The 17,686-nt window shown below is 42.5% G+C and overlaps 1 protein-coding gene and 1 long non-coding RNA gene across 2 annotated transcripts in view; both read left to right on the top strand.

Annotated features, from left to right (window-relative positions):
• The window catches only part of LOC116551970 (aldehyde oxidase), an 86,111-nt gene extending 75,711 nt beyond the window's left edge, over positions 1 to 10,400 (top strand). The window contains exons 30-35 of the mRNA XM_032278723.1: positions 965 to 1,017; positions 2,199 to 2,313; positions 5,997 to 6,062; positions 7,552 to 7,740; positions 8,509 to 8,676; positions 9,540 to 10,400. Of these exons, the coding sequence (XP_032134614.1) occupies positions 965 to 1,017; positions 2,199 to 2,313; positions 5,997 to 6,062; positions 7,552 to 7,740; positions 8,509 to 8,676; positions 9,540 to 9,590 (642 nt within the window). The 3' untranslated portion in view covers positions 9,591 to 10,400. The remainder of the gene's footprint in view (positions 1 to 964; positions 1,018 to 2,198; positions 2,314 to 5,996; positions 6,063 to 7,551; positions 7,741 to 8,508; positions 8,677 to 9,539) is intronic.
• Positions 10,401 to 15,704: 5,304 nt separating this feature from the next.
• On the top strand, positions 15,705 to 17,360 carry LOC116551969. Its single transcript, XR_004269142.1, has 2 exons — positions 15,705 to 16,099; positions 16,933 to 17,360. It is a non-coding gene; the product is annotated as an uncharacterized LOC116551969 (long non-coding RNA).
• The last annotated feature ends 326 nt before the right edge of the window (positions 17,361 to 17,686 follow it).

The following is a 17,686-nucleotide window of genomic DNA, read 5'->3' as shown; positions in this document are numbered from 1 at the left end:
AGAAGTTGTGGAATGAATATCCATAAAAGCTGGGAGCGTGTGTCACGCTGGCTATTCTAGAATGTCAGTTTTTGCAACCTTACGAGTACAGGTCTAGGGGAAATAGCATTTGAGGAATCCCACTTAGGAAACGTTTAAAGGTTTCTGCTGTTCCGCAGAGTAAGGACTCATATTATAATTCCATTTATAACATCTGTCTATGCTTCCTGGGCATATTTGTTTCTGTCCTCTTCCTTGTGCTGCCTGAGTCCAATAAGCTGAGTTGCTGTGGCTGGAGAAAGCTGGAGAGAGGTGCAGCGTGAGGAGTACTCCCCCTCCACCAGGAAATACAGCCATTCAGCCCACTGTCTTCTCTAATGATTGATGCACTTCTGACCTTCATTCATAGACTTGGGGACTTGGACCTAACCCCCATTTTTCTGCATAATAGTCAAATCTGTGCACTGCCGCGTCAGGAGACCTTTTGGTGTAAATGGTACAATTTAACAAAATTATTCCCCTTAACTGAAACAAATATGCCCAGAAAGAATTGACAATTCCCATAACTATAAATTATAAAATGAACCCTTACTCTATAGACTAGCAGGAACCTGATATTAAAATTAATTAAGCAGCCAACCAACCATTGTTTTCTAAAATGTCCCATGTTAATTGGAAATTTATTATGGATGACCGAGTGAATTTCTTCCTAAGTGGAACACGTGTTGATGACTTTAGTCCAGTCTGCAGCGTACCACGGCAGGCATTTATTACGATTGTATGTGCTGAACAAACAGTTACAAGCTGTGAACCACAAATGCCTGTGGAAATGGAGAATGCAGAAAGGAATGGACTAATCTGGGTCCTTCCTAGTTACTGTTGCTGGTAATTTTATTTAACACACGGGGTAAAATTAAAACTGAAGTCTTGAGTGATTCTTTCTTTGGGCATCCTTGTTGCATCACACTATGCTCTTCCTTCACAGGCACAGACTGCTTTTAATGAAAGCATTAGTCTTTCAGCTGTTGGATACTTCAGGTAAATCCTCCCTCCAATCACATGTTATGGAAGATAACAGTGGTATGCTGAGGAAGAGTTTCAGTTCCCTTGCAATTTGGCAAACGCTAACTTTGTACCTTCTATTTACCCATGGTTATAAAGAACATTTAACAGCTAATATCCAGAAAGACTTCTGTTAGGGAAAATAGGCACACAAAATTCAGCTGAACTGATGATTCTAATCATAGTGGGTGGTACTATAAGGCTCTCTGGGGTTAGTACTTGGAATACTCAGCAGTGGTTGACTTTTTGTTGGAAACACAGCCTATCTCTTAAGAAACAAAGGTAGGGGAATGCAAATTAAACCACAAGATAGATACCATTTTACACCTTCAGGATTTACAAAAAGATATTAGACCATAACCATGTTACATTAAGATGTGAAACAACAGGAACTCACTGAATCTGGAAAACAGTTTATTAAATTATTTTAATGGAAAGGGAAAGCTGTCTGAGAGCAGGGTGATGTAGAGCCTTACCTGGTTTGGTCACTTTGCTGTTGCCGTGGGAGTCCTGGGCACTGACTGCCTGTCAGGAACAGGCTTTGGAAGCATTTGTAATGGCCACCTCCAGGTTGCAGGGGAGCAGAGGAGAGAGGGTAGAGAGTCCTACAAGCTACTGACCCTTGCTTCTCTTTTACCATTAATATTTATTTGATGTTTTTAAAGATTAGTTAGGAACAGAGCAGGCCATGGAGCTTGATGGTGAGAGACCAGAGTAGAGGCAAAGAATGGGGGTCGTGGGACCTGATCCTTCACACAGAGGGGCAAATACTGGAGCCAGATAGACAAAGCAAGCAAATGTGCACCTTAGAAATAGCATTTGGTGTAAAATGAAGGTTGAGTTCCCCAAATCTGATGACAATTACATGATCTAATATTAGCTAAAAGCAGTAAGATGGACATTCATTGAAGTAAGAAGCTAAGTAAGGAGGCACCAGTCAGGAGTAGTTAGATGTTTTTATTAGACAAAGCAAGTTTAAAAGAAAAAACTAAATATTTATTCAATGCATTTATTGCACATACATTAGGTGCTGGCATATTATTGTACAAGTATTTTCCTGTGGTTTGCATAACTCCTCATGGGTCTGTCTAGTCATCATGGTCTGCAATTAGAGGACTTGATCACTTAATAACACTCAAGAGTTCTGTTTCCTCCAGGGGTTATGAGTCAGACATGAACTGGGAGAAAGGCGAAGGCCACCCCTTCGAATACTTTGTTTATGGAGCTGCCTGTTCCGAGGTGGAAATAGACTGCCTGACGGGGGATCATAAGGTCAGTATTGGTTGGAAAGGCCTTCAAGTTGCACTTAGGATGCACCTAAATTCCACAGATGCCATCTATCTGAGGAGAGCTGAGTGAGTGGCAACACTCATTTGGCCTAAGGGTGATTTGCCTGGATTACCAGAAGAAAATAGAATCCCCACAGTTGCCTTGGTGGTCTGGTTGCTGCCACAGAAAACAACTGGTGACTTGTCTTCTTTATTTCCCAGCCCTTTTAAATGGAATCAGGAAAGAAACCACTTGAAGGAACAGATATGCTCAAAAGGGGGCTTTCATGTAGACTGTTGGCACAACAAGCAATTTTGACCTCTTATGAGAAAGGCCAAGATACAACATTCTTGAAGGATTCATAGGCATCTGTAATCTGCTAACAAGCACCAAACCAGCCCAGGGCAGTCAGTGGCCATGTTTTGATGTCTTTTACTCAGCTAGGTTTGCTTTTTAGAAGTCCAATGCACTACCCATTGTGCCACAGAGCTGGCTTCCTTTTTAGATAATTTAAGAGTGTCCTTGTGCTTTCAAGGGATGCTTTGAAGAGATGTACACGCACACGCACACACTCTCTCTCTCTCTCGCTCCCTCTGTCTCTCTGTCTCTCTCTCTCTCTCTTGTTTCAAAGACTCATAGAATTTCTCCTCTTGTACCACAGCCTTCGGGAGTGAAAGGAGCCACTTACTGGTCACTGTCAATAATAATGAATGCTCATTGATACATTAAATGGGACTGTGATACCCTCACAATTGTCACGTGACCAAGCTACCAGTTTAGTAATAATCTGTTCCAAAATGTACCTAGAAGCAAACTCTAACTCTTGATATTTACAAATATCCTCTATTCCTGCATTCTTGGACTGTGATCAGATTTAAGTTTTCATTTAATAAGCCCCCAGCATGTATTTTTTTAAACTATAGTCAACCTAATCTCTGAAACTATAGTCACCTTTGTTGAATCTGCCTTTTCAAGTATCCAACCTGTGTGATTCTAACTCAGACTGGATCTCTTTAGGGTTACCTCGAACTAGGGCAAAACAACGATCACTCAGCATAGTTTTTGTGTTAGAGTAGCAGTCCTACACTACTAGGGAAGAGGGTTCTTTCATACAACTGATTTCCTTTTGTTTGTTTCTTTGTTTTTGAGACAGAATTTCACTCTGTCACCCAGGCTGGAGTGCAGTGGCTTGATCTCGGCTTATTGCAACCTCTGCCTCCCGGCTTCAAGCGATTCTGATACCTCAGCCTCCCAAGTAGCTGGGATTAGAGGCTGCACCACCATACCCAGCTAACCTTTGTATTTTTAGAAGAGATGTGGTTTCATCATATTTTCCAGGCTGGTCTCAAACTCCTGCCTTCAAGTGATCCACCCAACTTGACCTCCCAAAATGCTGGGATGACAGGCATGAGCCACTGTGCCCTGCTCATATAAGTGATTTCTAAATCCCTTCTCTCTCAAAGCAAAAGTTGGTGAAAACTTAGTCATGTGGATTTTCTTAGTCATTCCTATATATGCCTTGTCCTTGTTAAGATCTAAGAACAAGGTGATAATTAGCCTAGTATGAAATTTTAAGGTAATTTCTTTTAACTTATTTGAATGATCTTAAGAGATGTGCCATATAGTCTCATCAGATGCCTTCATAAAAGCGAAATCTCAGCTCAGGTGGGTGTCACTGCTAGGCCAAAAGCCACAATGTGACATTCTGCAAGGGTCTTTCCCCAGGGGCCTGGCTCTCAGCCGTTCCCCTGTTGATAGAATTGCCCTTATTCCAGCAAAATTTTCCTTACTTTGAACCTACATCTAAATATCAGTTATCTGTTGTTATGCAACAAATTACCCCCAAACTTAGTGCTGAAAACAGTGGATGCTCATTAGCTCACATGACTTCTGAGGGGCAGGCCTCCAGGAGTGGCTTATCTGGGTGATTCTCCATGAGGCTTTAGTCAAGCTGCAGCTGGGGCGACAGTCATCTCAAGTTCAATGGGGACAGGAGAATCCTGTTCCACCTCCCTCCGTCATAGCGTTGTTGACAGGAGGCCTCAGCTTCTCACTGGCTGTTGGCCAGAGGCCCCTCCATTCTTTGTCATGTGGACACCTCTCTGTAGGCTGCCTCAGTGTCCTTAGGACATCACAGCTGGCTTCCTCCAGAAAGCCCAGCCCAAGAGAAAAAGAGAGAGCATGAGCAAGCGAGAGAGTACCCTAGACAGAAACCCAGCTTAATCACCTAATATCAGAGTGATTACTGTCACCTCCACCATAGCCTATTGGTCATACAGGTTAGCCATGTTAGAGTATAGGAGCAGACTATATGTGGTTGGGAATACCAGGAGTTGAGGATCATCTAGAGCCATCTTGAAGACAGCCTACCACAACCTAGACCCACTCTCTCCAGCCCTAACAAAAAACACACACAGCACAAAGCCCATGGCTTTATGGGTTGTTTTCTTCTGTTTTGAGATGGAGTCTTGCTCTGTTGCCAAGGCTGGAGTGCAATGGCACGATCTCAGCTCACTGCAGCCTCCACCTCCAGAGTTCAAATGATTCTCATGCCTTAGCCTCCTGAGTAGCTGGGACTACAGGCATGTGCCACCACCCCTGGCTAATTTTTGTATTTTTAGTAGAGACAGTGTTTCACCAGGCTGGTCTTGAACTCCTGGCCTCAAGTGATCTGCCCGCCTTGGCCTCCCAAAATGCTGGGATTAGAGACATGAACCAGCCCACCCAGCCTAAGCCCACAGCTTTGAAAGCAGAACCTTCACTAACACTGAAGACTTCATAGCTTCTTCTCTCACCTCCAGTTAAGGCCACTTATCTCCTGCAAGGCCAGTCTTGCTGACTGGTGTCAAAGCGGATTTTATACTTCACTGTGTCTTTAAATAAGAGATGTGAGTTCCTGAAGTTTTATTATGGTCAAACATTCCAGATCATCTAATTTTCAAATGTTAGATGAAAGTCCCAGGTCAAACAAGGAAACTCTTGGATTTCCTTTGTTCAACTAGTAATTATAAGTACAATCTGTTTCATGGCAGAGACCATTACATCACATTTTTTAAAAATGCACAGATTTGCTGGACAGCAAAGTGTTACTAACACTCTGACTGGGCCTGCTGTACTCCTCCTCATTTGTGGGTTATCAGGAACAAGTTGTAGTGTCAGCTTTATTCTCTCCTCTGCCCCCACAATGAAGAGTCTAGAATAGCAGATGACAGTTCAAAGACTTTTTTGTGGATGCACCCCAAACTGTGTGGTTCAGTAAACATTCCTCAGCCAGTTGTACCTGGATGTTGAGTTGTGTGCTAGCCATTACGCTTTGCAACTAGGATCATGAAAGCCATAGATGTTTTCTTTTGTTGTGTCATATATTATATCTGTTGTAGTGAATTAAACTCAATCTGTTGCATCATCCAGCTTGAATCCAAATCAAGTAATTTTTTTTCTCCTATTATTTCCAAGGAAAAACTAAACAGTGCTTCAGTAGGCTAAGAGTATTTGTATAATTTTGAAAGTTTTACATAATAAACTGTATCATATAATAAAATCTTTGTTGCCTCTTCTGAAATGGCATCGTTCAAAGAAAGGCTTTATACCAAAGTCAGCCTGGCAGGAAGTGTTCCTCAGCTTCTTCTCCCTAATATTTCTTCATTAAAATAAACATTTTAACTTTTTTTTATTATTATTACTAGAACATCAGAACAGACATTGTCATGGATGTTGGCTGCAGTATAAATCCAGCCCTTGACATCGGCCAGGTATGCGTAACTGATGTGTCTCATTTTGTATTTGTAAAAAGCAAATGTGCAGTGGGGTCTGCGGGGGAGCATTCTGTCAGGCTCAGTTCATCCTCTTATTTTTCTACCCCTTTAGTCAACTCTATTCAAAACAACTGCAGAGCTCAAATGTCTTGCTGTTTAAAAGGGGGAAGGAAATAAAGGTGTTTTAGGTAGTTTTTGAAGGAACATACAATCTGTGACTGGGGAGCATGAGTGAGGCAAGACCAAGGCTAGAGGTGACCGATGAGCTCCAAACTGCTGGGACATAAGTGGAGTTAGTGCCCAGTGCTGAACCTTAGCCACACAGTGGGCTTCAGCTTCAAGGAGTTTGAAGTCACGTTGGAATAATAAGCCTCAAGTCATCAGAGCAGTAGCTATTGATAGGCAGCCTGTAGGGCTGGATTCCACCCATAGCCATTTTCAAATTTAAATTTGAAATAGTTGGAAAGTCATAAATATCTAGCTTCTCTTGAAAACCCAAAATGTGCCCACACTGGATCTGCATTTCCATGAGGCAAAAATCAGTGGCCACACCTTTAGAGTCCCACACTCTCCAATGACACAGGAGCCACCTGAAATCTTCACATACTTGTCTCAAACCTGGAGGAATTCAGCTCTTTAACTCCGATTTAGGGCACCATCTAGTGTCCCCTCCCTGCCCCCACCATCCTAACATTGTGTTCCTGGTGAATGGGAAGAATCTATGGTGTGGAGAAGTGTAAAGAAGCTTAAGGAGGAAGTGGGTATGAACCAGGTTGTCAAGGAAAGAACGAGAAATGATGTTTGAGGTGAAAGAAGAATGGAGGAAGTCACCCTACAGAAACACATGGAATTTAGCATGCCTATTCATGGCTGCTGATCAGGCCAGGGCTGATGACAATGAGCAAGGCCTGTGTGGCAGTGGGAGTTGGACCAGGAGGTGGGCATCAGAGAACGGAAGAGGGCCGGGGACTGCCACGGGTGGGCAGGAGGCTTTTAGAGACAAGACTTCATTTAGTGGGAATGGTCTGGAGTTTTCCAAGACTCATCTTAAATCAGAGTCCAGAGATGTGAGGCTAGCCAGTTTGCAGGTAAGGAGCTGGGTTGAGACAATGGAATTCTAACTTTCACTAGTGCCCTGGGATCTGTGGATACATCAGTCAGAGAGTTTCATCTGCCTTATGGGGGGGGGAAGGGGAGAGGGTGCTTAGGCTCCAGTCTCTGTGAAGACTCTTCCTGAGCAATCATTTCAATGGCCAAACCAAGATTGGAACCCAAGTCCTTTGACTTTGAACTTCTTTGAACTTAGTGCTGAACACGATGTTTAGAATGGCTTTTAGGGTAGCTTTCAGCGACATACTCCAAGACACCCTGAATATGCTCTTAAACTATAATTTTAAAATTCAAACAGACAGCATGTGTTGAAATGCTACTTACTGTTGACTGTGTTTTCTCATATGTGGAAATTCTTCTTTTGTTCTTGCCTCAGATTGAAGGTGCATTTATTCAAGGCATGGGACTTTATACTATAGAGGAACTGAATTATTCTCCCCAGGGCGTTCTGCACACTCGTGGTCCAGACCAATATAAAATCCCTGCCATCTGTGACATGCCCACACAGTTGCACATTTCTTTGTTGCCTCCCTCTCAAAACTCAAATACTCTTTATTCATCTAAGGTAAGTTACGGTCTATGGGGAAATTTGCATGTTTATGTGATGCCTGTTGGGTGACAGGGGGGCAACATTCATCTCTTGGCTGTTTGGGATTTTTACTAGGATTGCAGAAGAAAAATTCTCATTAAACATTTTAATTCTAATCTAACATCATGATAAAATTTTTAATATTCCAAATCTTAGAACCTAACATGAACTACTTTTGTCATCAGTTTCTGATTTTTCACCTTGCAATAATCATCTTCATAACTAATAATTATCTTCTGTATGTAGGTCATTTCTTTAGGATAGAATTCTAAGAATGGGAATATTGGATCAAAAGATTAAATTACTTTTTTAAAGAAAAAATTTACATAGGCTGGGCACAGTGGCTCATGCGTGTAATCCAAGCACTTTGGGACACCAAGGCAGGCAGATCACCTGAGACCAGGAGTTCAAGACCAGCCTGGCCAACCTGGTGAAACCCCATCTCTGCCAAAAATACAAAAATTAGCTGGGTGTGGTGGTGCATGTCTGTAATCCCAGCTACTCAGGAGACTGAGGCAGGAGAATAGCTTGAACCTGGGAGACAGATGTTGCAGTGAGCCAAGATGGCGTCACTGCACTCCAGTGTCACACTTGGGCATCAGAGTCAGACTCTGTCTCAAAACAAAACAAAAACCCACATATATCATATGTAATATTTTTATACATGCACATTTACTATAAATAGGCACACATAAGTAGAGTAAGAGAGAGAGGAATACTCTAGTTGGCGTGCTTCCCTTCAAGGGTCTGGGAGAGTCGGGGGTCTTCCTGGGATGCTCCGTGTTTTTCGCTATCCATGATGCGGTGAGTGCAGCGCGACGGGAAAGAGGACTACGTGGACCCTTGAGGCTTAATAGTCCACTGACCCCGGAGAAGATTAGGATGGCCTGTGAAGACAAGTTCACAAAAATGGTATGTTCTACCCAGCAGAAAAAAATCAATTATAAAATTCTGGATTTTTTGCCCCTGTTCTTGTGGTAAGATTTCATGAACCCATCACTGTGACTTTTCTTGCCAGAAAAGGTGATGGGAAACTTGGGGGCATTTGCTCAGACGCACAGGGGAGCCCTTGAACTTGTGCCCCTCAGGTTGCCTTTTTTCATCAGCCTTGCCCTGCTTCACTCCATTCTATACCATTTGACAAAAGAAGGTTCATTCCCATCAATTTTATGTTCCTTTCCTGTTTTTCTCCCTTTCTAGGATACCTTGGTCAGGAACAGAAGTTCAGGAACTGTGCCCTGAACCGAGGATACCCAGGCCAGGAATATAGGCCCCTCTGACAGTCTGTCTCCACCCCAGCCCCAAACAGGCACCAGGAAAGTGTGCTAGCAGGAACCCGTCCCCTCTGGCAACAGTGCCCTTGCCAAGCAGACATTTCTACCCTCCTTGGATATTTTAAGGGACAGGGTTTTTAATTGTGGAAGAAAGTCATGCTGTTCACAGTTACCCCCCTGACTTAGACCAAAGGAAGAGTCCCTCCCATCTTCCACTCACACTGGCTCTTTGTGGTATCCTTCATGGTTTTCCCTAAGCCTCCCACAAATTGCTGCCTCTACTCTGGAGAAACAGAGACCCACTCCACTTTTTGCTGGGCTGTCTTCAAGCATGAGATGATAACCCCAGGAGCTCCCCATTCCTCCCCCGGCTGTTGTTCCCTGACCTGTCGCGGCCTGGTTGCCCTCTGCTGGTGTTTAGCCTACTTTATGTTCTGCTGTTTTTCACCTAAGTCACAAACATTTCCCAGGTTTGAACATCCAAATTTGTCTTTATTCTAGATACCAAGAGATGAACCTGGATCCTATGTTCCTTGGAATGTACCCATCTAAATCAAATGCAAACTTCTGGAGAAAATGGCGTGCCTCTTCCCAGATGGCAATCTGTCCTATCTCTGCTCAAAGATGTTAGATCTGAAGGACAGAATTTCCACAGTTCAGAAATCATCCACAGTGTTGCTTTCCTATGGAGGTGATTCAGGGTATTCCATTGAGATTTGATAGATATGCTTAAGCAATCTATAAATCATTTTCAATGTTATAAACACTAATTGGTTTCCTCTAGGGTGATATTCACCATTACTCTGTCTCTTCAATCCATCCAGCTAAATGGAATAGACGATAACTTGCATGTGACTCATACTTGGCTTATATCCACCAACAGAAATTATACTGCCTAGTGAAAGGCAATTTTCTAAATAATTTCATCACTAATAGGAACTGTGAAGTTGTCACTTTTTCTTTTGTTCCTTTCTCCTATCACCTTCCTCTTGTCAGAGTGAATATAGACACTGTATCTAAGTGGGACCAAAGAAAAAAATAGCAAACTTTCACCAAAGTTTTCATGGAAACTAAAAACTTTAAAGATTACTACCAAGAAATTAAAAGAAAACCCACAGAATAGGATAAAATATTTGTAAATCATGTATTTGATAAAGGTCTTGTAACCAGATAAATGAAGAGCTCTTACAACTCAACAATAAAAAGGCAAGTAATTTCAAAATAGGGAAAGAATTGCTGGATGGTATGGTAGTTCTTTTTACCCTAAATACCCTGACTTGATCATTTAACATTCTATGCATGTAACAAAATATCACATGTACTCCATAAATATGCATAAAGTATCAATAAAATTTTTAATGGCCAGAAGATTTGAGTAGACATCTCTCCAAAGAAGATATATAAATGGGTAAGCATATAAAACTATGCTTAACTCATTAATCATTAAGAAAATCCAAATCAAAACCACAATGAGCCACTATTTTATATGCACTAGGATGGTTATAATCAAAATTATGGACAGCAGTAAGTATTGGCAAGGATATGGAGAAACCGGAACACTTATCCATTGCAGTGTAAATGGTGTAAATACTGTGGAAAACAGTTTAGCATTTCCTCAAGGAGTTAAACATTGTTAACATAGAAGTTAAACATAGAATTACCATAATCTTAGGTATATACCCAGGAGAATTTAAAAACATATATTCACACAAAACCTTGTACGTAACTGTTCATAGCATTATTCATAGTATCCCAGAAGTGGAAACATCTCAAATTTCCATCAACTGATAAAAGGTGGTATATCCATACAAGAGAGCTTTTTCAGCCTTGTAAAGAAATAAAGTACTATTACATGTGACAACATAGATGAGCCTTGAACACATTGTCTAAATGAAAGAAGCCAGGCACAAAAGACCACATATTGCATGATTCCATCTATACAAAATATCCAGAATAGGCAAATTCACAAAGACACAAAGTAGATTAACAGCTGCCAGAGGCTGCTGGGAGCACGGGTTGCTAACAGTTATGGGATTTATTTTTGGGGTGATGAAAATGCTCTAGAATGAGTGGTGATCATTTTACAACATGTGAATATACTTAAAAACACTGAATTGTACATTTTATAATGGTGAGTTTTATGGTATGTGAATTATACCTCAATTTTTTTTTAGACAGAGTCTCACTCTGTCACCCAGGCTGGAGTGCAGTGGCACGATCTCTGCTCATTGCAATTTCTGCCTCCCGGGTTCTTGTAATTCTCCTGCCTCAGCCTCCCAAGTAGCTGGGACTACAGGCACATGCTGCAAATTTTTTGTATTTTAGTAGAGATGGGGTTTCACCATGTTGCCCAGGCTGGTCTCGAACTCCTGAGCTCAGGCAATCACAATCTGCCTGCCTTGGCCTCCTAGAGTGCTGGGATTACAGGCATGAGCCACTGCGCCTGGCCACCTCAATTTTTTTTAAAGTATCTGTGAGAGAAATAGAAAATGTGGGAAAGATTGAGAAGTTGTGAGAATCAAGAAACCTGTCCCAATCAATGGCTTTGCAAAACTATGGAAGGCCCAAAGGGAGACTAAATAGCAAGGCATAGTCAGGGAAAAACTCCATTTCCATTAGTAGCAGAGAGAAGTTACATGGATATCTCCCTTTAAGAGATTTTCTCATTTATACCACAAGTATTTATAGAGCATTTTACTCTGTGCCAGGCACTGTACTGGGCAATTGGGGTTTATCAGCAAACAGACAGAGATCCCTGTCCTTGGGAAGATCCTATTAAGGTAAGGGGAGACAGAACAATTTTAAAGATAATAACAAATAAGCAAATTATGGAGTATGCTTAATGCTTGAGTGCTAAGGAAAGAAGTAAAATTGGAGCAGGTTCAGGCCAATGGAGAATGATGGAGCAGGTGGCAGGCCGTGGTTAGAACAGGTCAGGGAAAGCCCTGCTTAGGACATGAGGATGGAGGCTGTGAGCCAAGCAGGTATCTAGAGGAAGAGCATTACTGGGGAGACAGGGCACTACAGCAGAGTCTCTTGCGAGCAAGTGCACCTGCCTGTGTGTGGAGCAGCAGTGGGGCCCGTGGGGCTAGCACAGAGCCAGGGATGGCGGCAGACATGTAGAACCTGGGGGCCATTATAAGGACTTGAGCTTTTAATCTGAGTGGCTGCAGAGCAGAAAAGTGACATGGACTTGCTTCTATTGCAAAGGGTCACCCTGGAAGCTGTGCTGTCCTTCTGTCCCTTTGCCAACTCCTCCCCCTCCAGCCTACCTCTGTAAATGTTGGAATTCTTGAGAGAGCCACGGGTCCTCTTTCCAAAGCTCTCTCCCTGGTGGGTGACCTCCTTTAGTCCCATGGCTGACTCTCTTGCTTACGCTCTAGCTCTGTAAACCCAACTCTTGCTTTTCATTGCCACTCGGATGTCTCAAAGGCACCTCAAATGTGTCCCAAGCAGATCTTGTTTGTACAGCCATCCACAGGTTGCTAAGCCAGAAATGGGGAAATGATCTGTGATGCTCTGTTCTCTTTGTGCACACATCTATCCAGACACAAAATCCTGTCAATCCCACCTCAGAGACAGTTCCTGAATCTGCCTCTCCTCTCTTTATTTCCATAGCTGCTATGTTGCTCCAAGCCACCTTCATTTATCCCCTGGCTATTGCAATAATCCCCTCCTGATTTCCCTGCATTCATTTTGCTTCCCTTCCAACCATTCGCACATTGAAGCCAAAGATATACATGAATTTATGGGCATGTACACATGCAGATGCACACACAAAATCATCATGTTACACTCTTGCCTAAAACCCTTCAATGGCTTCCTATTCATCTCAGCAGAACAATGTCCCAAATCCCTAAGATGGCACCTGCACCCTAGGTTATCTAGTCTCCAGCATTGGCTCATGATCCCTTCCGTTTTCCCGTTTGGGTTTCTTGCTATAGTTCTCACTCTGGAGCCTTTGCTTGTGTCCTCTGTCTGGAGGGTTCTGTCACTTTTACCCCTCCTTGGGTCTGACTGCCACTATCCAGTGCTGCTCTGCAGTTACAGGCACAAAAGTAACTTGAGGATCTTGTGAAAACACAAGTTTTAAGGTCAGGCAAGCAGAAGCTATACAGTAAGAAGGAAGCAGAACATCCAGAACCAAGCACGAGCAGGAGCAGGAGGAATAAACCAGCCACAGAAGCAGGTACCCCAGACACAGTGACCCACGCTGGTGTTTTATGTCTCTCCCTCCACTCACACCCAGCACTGCTAGACAGAGTGGAGGGGTCCTTAAGCTAATGGAGAAGGAAACAGACAGAGCTGAGTTCACAAGAGGGTTGGCTTCATACATGGGTACAATCCAGATATGTGGTATTGGCAGTATAACCCCTTTTAGAAGTGACAAGGGGAAATTTTCCCAATGGGCAGGGCTTTGGGGAGCACACTGATTGTCCATGTTATGTGGAAAACCGGAGTGGCCCAATCCAAGGTTAGGTTATACATGGAACAAATGGTTTGGCCAGCTGGTCAAGGGCCTGGGGGTGGGGGCTGGAAAATTATAAGACTGGGGACAAGATGGCATATGAATGGGCACATGAACTAGGCATGACGGGTGAAGATTTTTGTAACACAAGTTAACACCCAGTAGGAAGCTCCCAACATGAAACAGTTGCTAACCAATTAAGGGGACCAAATGACATGACCATGTGATATTAGCTAACTCTGTCACCTGTCACCCCAGTCAGTGCTGACCCAATGGTATCAGGGATGGAGACTGTGCATGGGCCCAACAGCATGGGCTCCCACTTGCCATGTAGCTGCTGCTGCTACTGGACATCCAGCCTGCCCCCAACATAGACAAAAGCTGGTCCCCAATTTGACACCATCCCTCTAGGAGACCAACTGGCCATTTGGTGGCAAGCTGACTACACTGAACCCTTTCTATCCTGGAAGGGGCAGTGTTTCACTTTTACATTTTCTGGATAAAGGTTTACCCTTCCTGCCTGCAAGGTCTTAGCCATCACCACTATCTAAGGGCTTACACAGTGTTAGATTAATCATCAAAAGATCCCATGTAACATCACACGGGGCCAATTTACAGCAAAGTAAAGGAATTTGCTTTACAGCAGCCTGGAAGTGAGTGCATGACCGTGGAACCTGCTGGTCACATCAGATGCTATCCTTCTTGGAACAGCTGGTCTGACAGAGCAATGAAGCAACCTGATGCAGTCACAGTTGGAATGGAATGCTAGCTAGAGGATGGCTCCCTCCTCCAGGATGCAGGATGCTTGAAAGTGAGCACTGTGTATGATGTTATGGATGGTTCAAACTGGCAGAGGACAGCTGGTCATTTATAGCAAATGATGGTTAGTACCTATTGTATATAATAAAATTCTTCAGATAGATAAATAAAGATCCTAATAGGAGAAAATAAAGAAGTGAAGAATAAATACAAATACTCACTAAATGTGTAGCAAGATGGATAACCTCACCAAACAAGAGAAATGCCTCCTATGAACTGTCACTTCCCCCACATAAGGGAAAACTGGACAGTAGGGATAGTGCTCAGAGCTGGAGAAGGCTGTGGATGTGATCTGTTGTATTAAGGAACACATTTTAGAAGGTGATTTAGTTGGATTCATCAATGTGCATAGCCTTCAACCCAGGAATTCCAACTCTAGGAATTTGTCCAAAAGAAATACTTGCTCATATGTGCAAAGATGAAATTAAGGATTTTCATCACAGCATTATTTATAATAATGAAAAATTTAAAACAATCTAAGGTAAATCAGTAGATGACTGTTAATAATTTATAACAATAATAAAAATAGTTTACTGAGAGCTTACTTTCCTATGTGCCAGGCACTGTTCTAAGCTTAACAACCCCAAGGGAGATACTCTTATTTTTGTCTATTTTACAGAAAGCAACTGAGGCACAGAGAGCCCAAATATTAGGTTGGTGCAAAAGTAATTGCAGTTTTTGCCATTGAAAGTAATGGCAAATACTGCAAATACTTTTGTGCCAACCTATAACTGGAAAAAAAAGGAAATTTTAAATTTGCATGAATAATTTGAGTCCACTTTTTAGAGAACATCAAAAATAATGTATGTATCTATCTATATTGAATGGGAAAATTCTGTACGGATACACAGGAATCTGATAACAGTTGCCTCTGCAAAGTAAACACTGGGATAGAGGATTTTCACTTTTTACTTTACATACTTTTTTTTTAAAAAAAAATAAGCCTTCTTTTGTGATTTAAAAACCAATTAAGAAAGAAGTACATTTATCATCAAGAAACTTCCCTGAATGTAGTTCCTTAGCACAATTTAGCTCCATGTCCCTGACTGAGGCAGGTTCTTGCTGCTGCTGTAAGAAGATAGCGTAAGGCTGGGTGCAGTAGCTCACACCTGTAATCTCAGCACTTTCGGAGGCTGAGGCGGGCAGATCTCTTGAGGCCAGGAGTTTGAGACCAGCCTGGGCAACCTGGTGAAACCCTATCTCTACTAAAAATACAAAAATTAGCCTAGCGTGGTGATAAGCACCTGTAATCCCAGCTACTCGGGAGGCTGAGGAAGGAGAATCGCTTGAACCCAGGAGGCAGAGTTTGCAATGAACCTACATAGAGCCATTACACTCCAGCCTGGGTGACTGAGTGAGACTACATCTCAAAAATAAAAGAGAGAGAGAGAGAGAGAGAGAGAGAGAGAGAGAGAGAGAGCTTATTCCAGTAGGTTGCCCCCAGGGCAAGGAGAAATATATATTATGTAAGGGCTAAATTGAAATTAAAGTTCCAGGTTGGCTTAAGGGAGGAGGAAAGTGGGCGTAACAGAGCAAGGTGGGGAGATAAGAGGGTTGGGAACATAGACAGACAGAATTTGATTGGACGAGCACACTCATTAGGCAGATACAAATGGCCCCTGGAGCAGCTCCATCCACATTGTTCATCCTTCTCCAGGGAGCATGTGGCAAACCTGTCAGGCAGACACAGGAACAGGGGCTTTTGCTAAAACTTCACAAGATGCAGCCAATGATGGAGACATAATGTCTCATTCCAAGGAGTCAGATGAAGTTGGTGTGTGTGTGTGTGTGTGTGTGTGTGTGTGAGAATGGAAGAAAAGGAAGTTTTCTACATTGCTATTAAATTCATATAAAGAAAGAAACCATGATAGAAGCAATCTTTTATTAATGTTTGCCAAGAAGATCCCAGGTTCAGGTGACTGGTGTGTGAGCTGCTGATTTGCTGTGTGACTGTGACAAACCTATATCAATCTGTATCTGTAGTTCTTAGGGGAAGGGGAGAAGAGAAGGCAGGAGGGAGGGAAAAAGGAGGAAGGGAAAGAAAGATGAGAAAGAGACAGAGAGAATCTCTGTAATGCCTGTAAAGGTGTCAGGATTATCAGATGCAAAGTGCTTGATTGTGTTGATAACTTCAGACCACATTTTGTAATTGCACCTGTATTCATCCAAGCCATCAGGCACTGACTTCTCTTTGCTGGGATTCTCTGCATCCCTCTCTTCCTCCCCACTCCCTCCACAGCTCTGCCTCCTTAAACCCTTGTACCAGCACCACCATTGCCACCGTACACAAACACACACAAATTAAGGGTCTCAAATCTTCCCATCATTTGCAAATAATTACACAACTTTCAACTAGCGAGAGTGGAAGAGAAGTCATCCAGAAAGCCAGGAATAAACTTCACAGTTCATTGACCTTTTAACATGTTCTCCTTTACACAGGGATTCTTAAGTCATTTAAGTGAATGGACCAAATAATTGTCTGGTCCCACTTTGCTTTGAATGCTTGAGATTTAGCTAAGGCATCATCTATGACTGGAATTGGAGCTCCTTGCTTTTCATTGTCCTTGACGCTGTGCCTGATGTGCAACCCAATATTCTTGTTTTTAGCACCATTGGCCAAGAGGAAGAGGTAGTTATAGCTGAAACCGAGCATACTGGCCCTGTGTATTGCGCACTCCACATGCAGCTATGAAAAGAAGGAGGCTCAGCGTGGTTATGTAATGTGCCCAAGGTCCCTCAGTTGACAAGCACTGAGGGACACTGGGTTTCATCCGACTGCTCCCAAAATTTGTTTTTTCTGCTGCTCCGTATTTCCTCCCCTAGGGAGATGGCAACTCTTCTAGAATTTCTCTATTAAAGGGAGGTGCTAGTGGATAGTACAAATGTTTTCCTGTGGATACCAAAAGAATGCTGTTTGTCTACTGCTGCCAAGGTCTTGTTTACTTAACTTTTCAAATCCGAGCAAAAAAACAAAGAAAAAAGAGTATGTTTTGCAAGTGGTTATGAGAATTCAAACCCTTACCTTAGTTCAAGTCTCCACTTCTTTTATTGAACTGTGAATGCAAGAATTTTGAAAGTGTATAGCTACTCATTATTTCATAACTTTTTACTATTTTCTTCAAGCCAGGATTGCATTACAATGCAAATTCTTGCTGGTTACCCTCTGAAACAAAGCCAAACATTTGTCCTGCCAAAAGAAAGCCAAATACACTACAGCATCATGTAACTCTATAATTGCTAAAGAAATGTTTAATCAAGCCAGGCAAATAAGATCAACCAACCTATTCTAAATGATTCTTGCTATTCAGAAATAATGGGCCACAGGAAAACTGCCTCAATCTATATAATCATTTCCTCTGTG

Source organism: Sapajus apella, unplaced genomic scaffold (assembly GCF_009761245.1).
Source record: "Sapajus apella isolate SASKATOON/1434 unplaced genomic scaffold, GSC_monkey_1.0 scaffold10, whole genome shotgun sequence".
NCBI lineage: Eukaryota > Metazoa > Chordata > Mammalia > Primates > Cebidae > Sapajus > Sapajus apella.
This window is presented reverse-complemented; position numbering and strand designations above follow the sequence as displayed.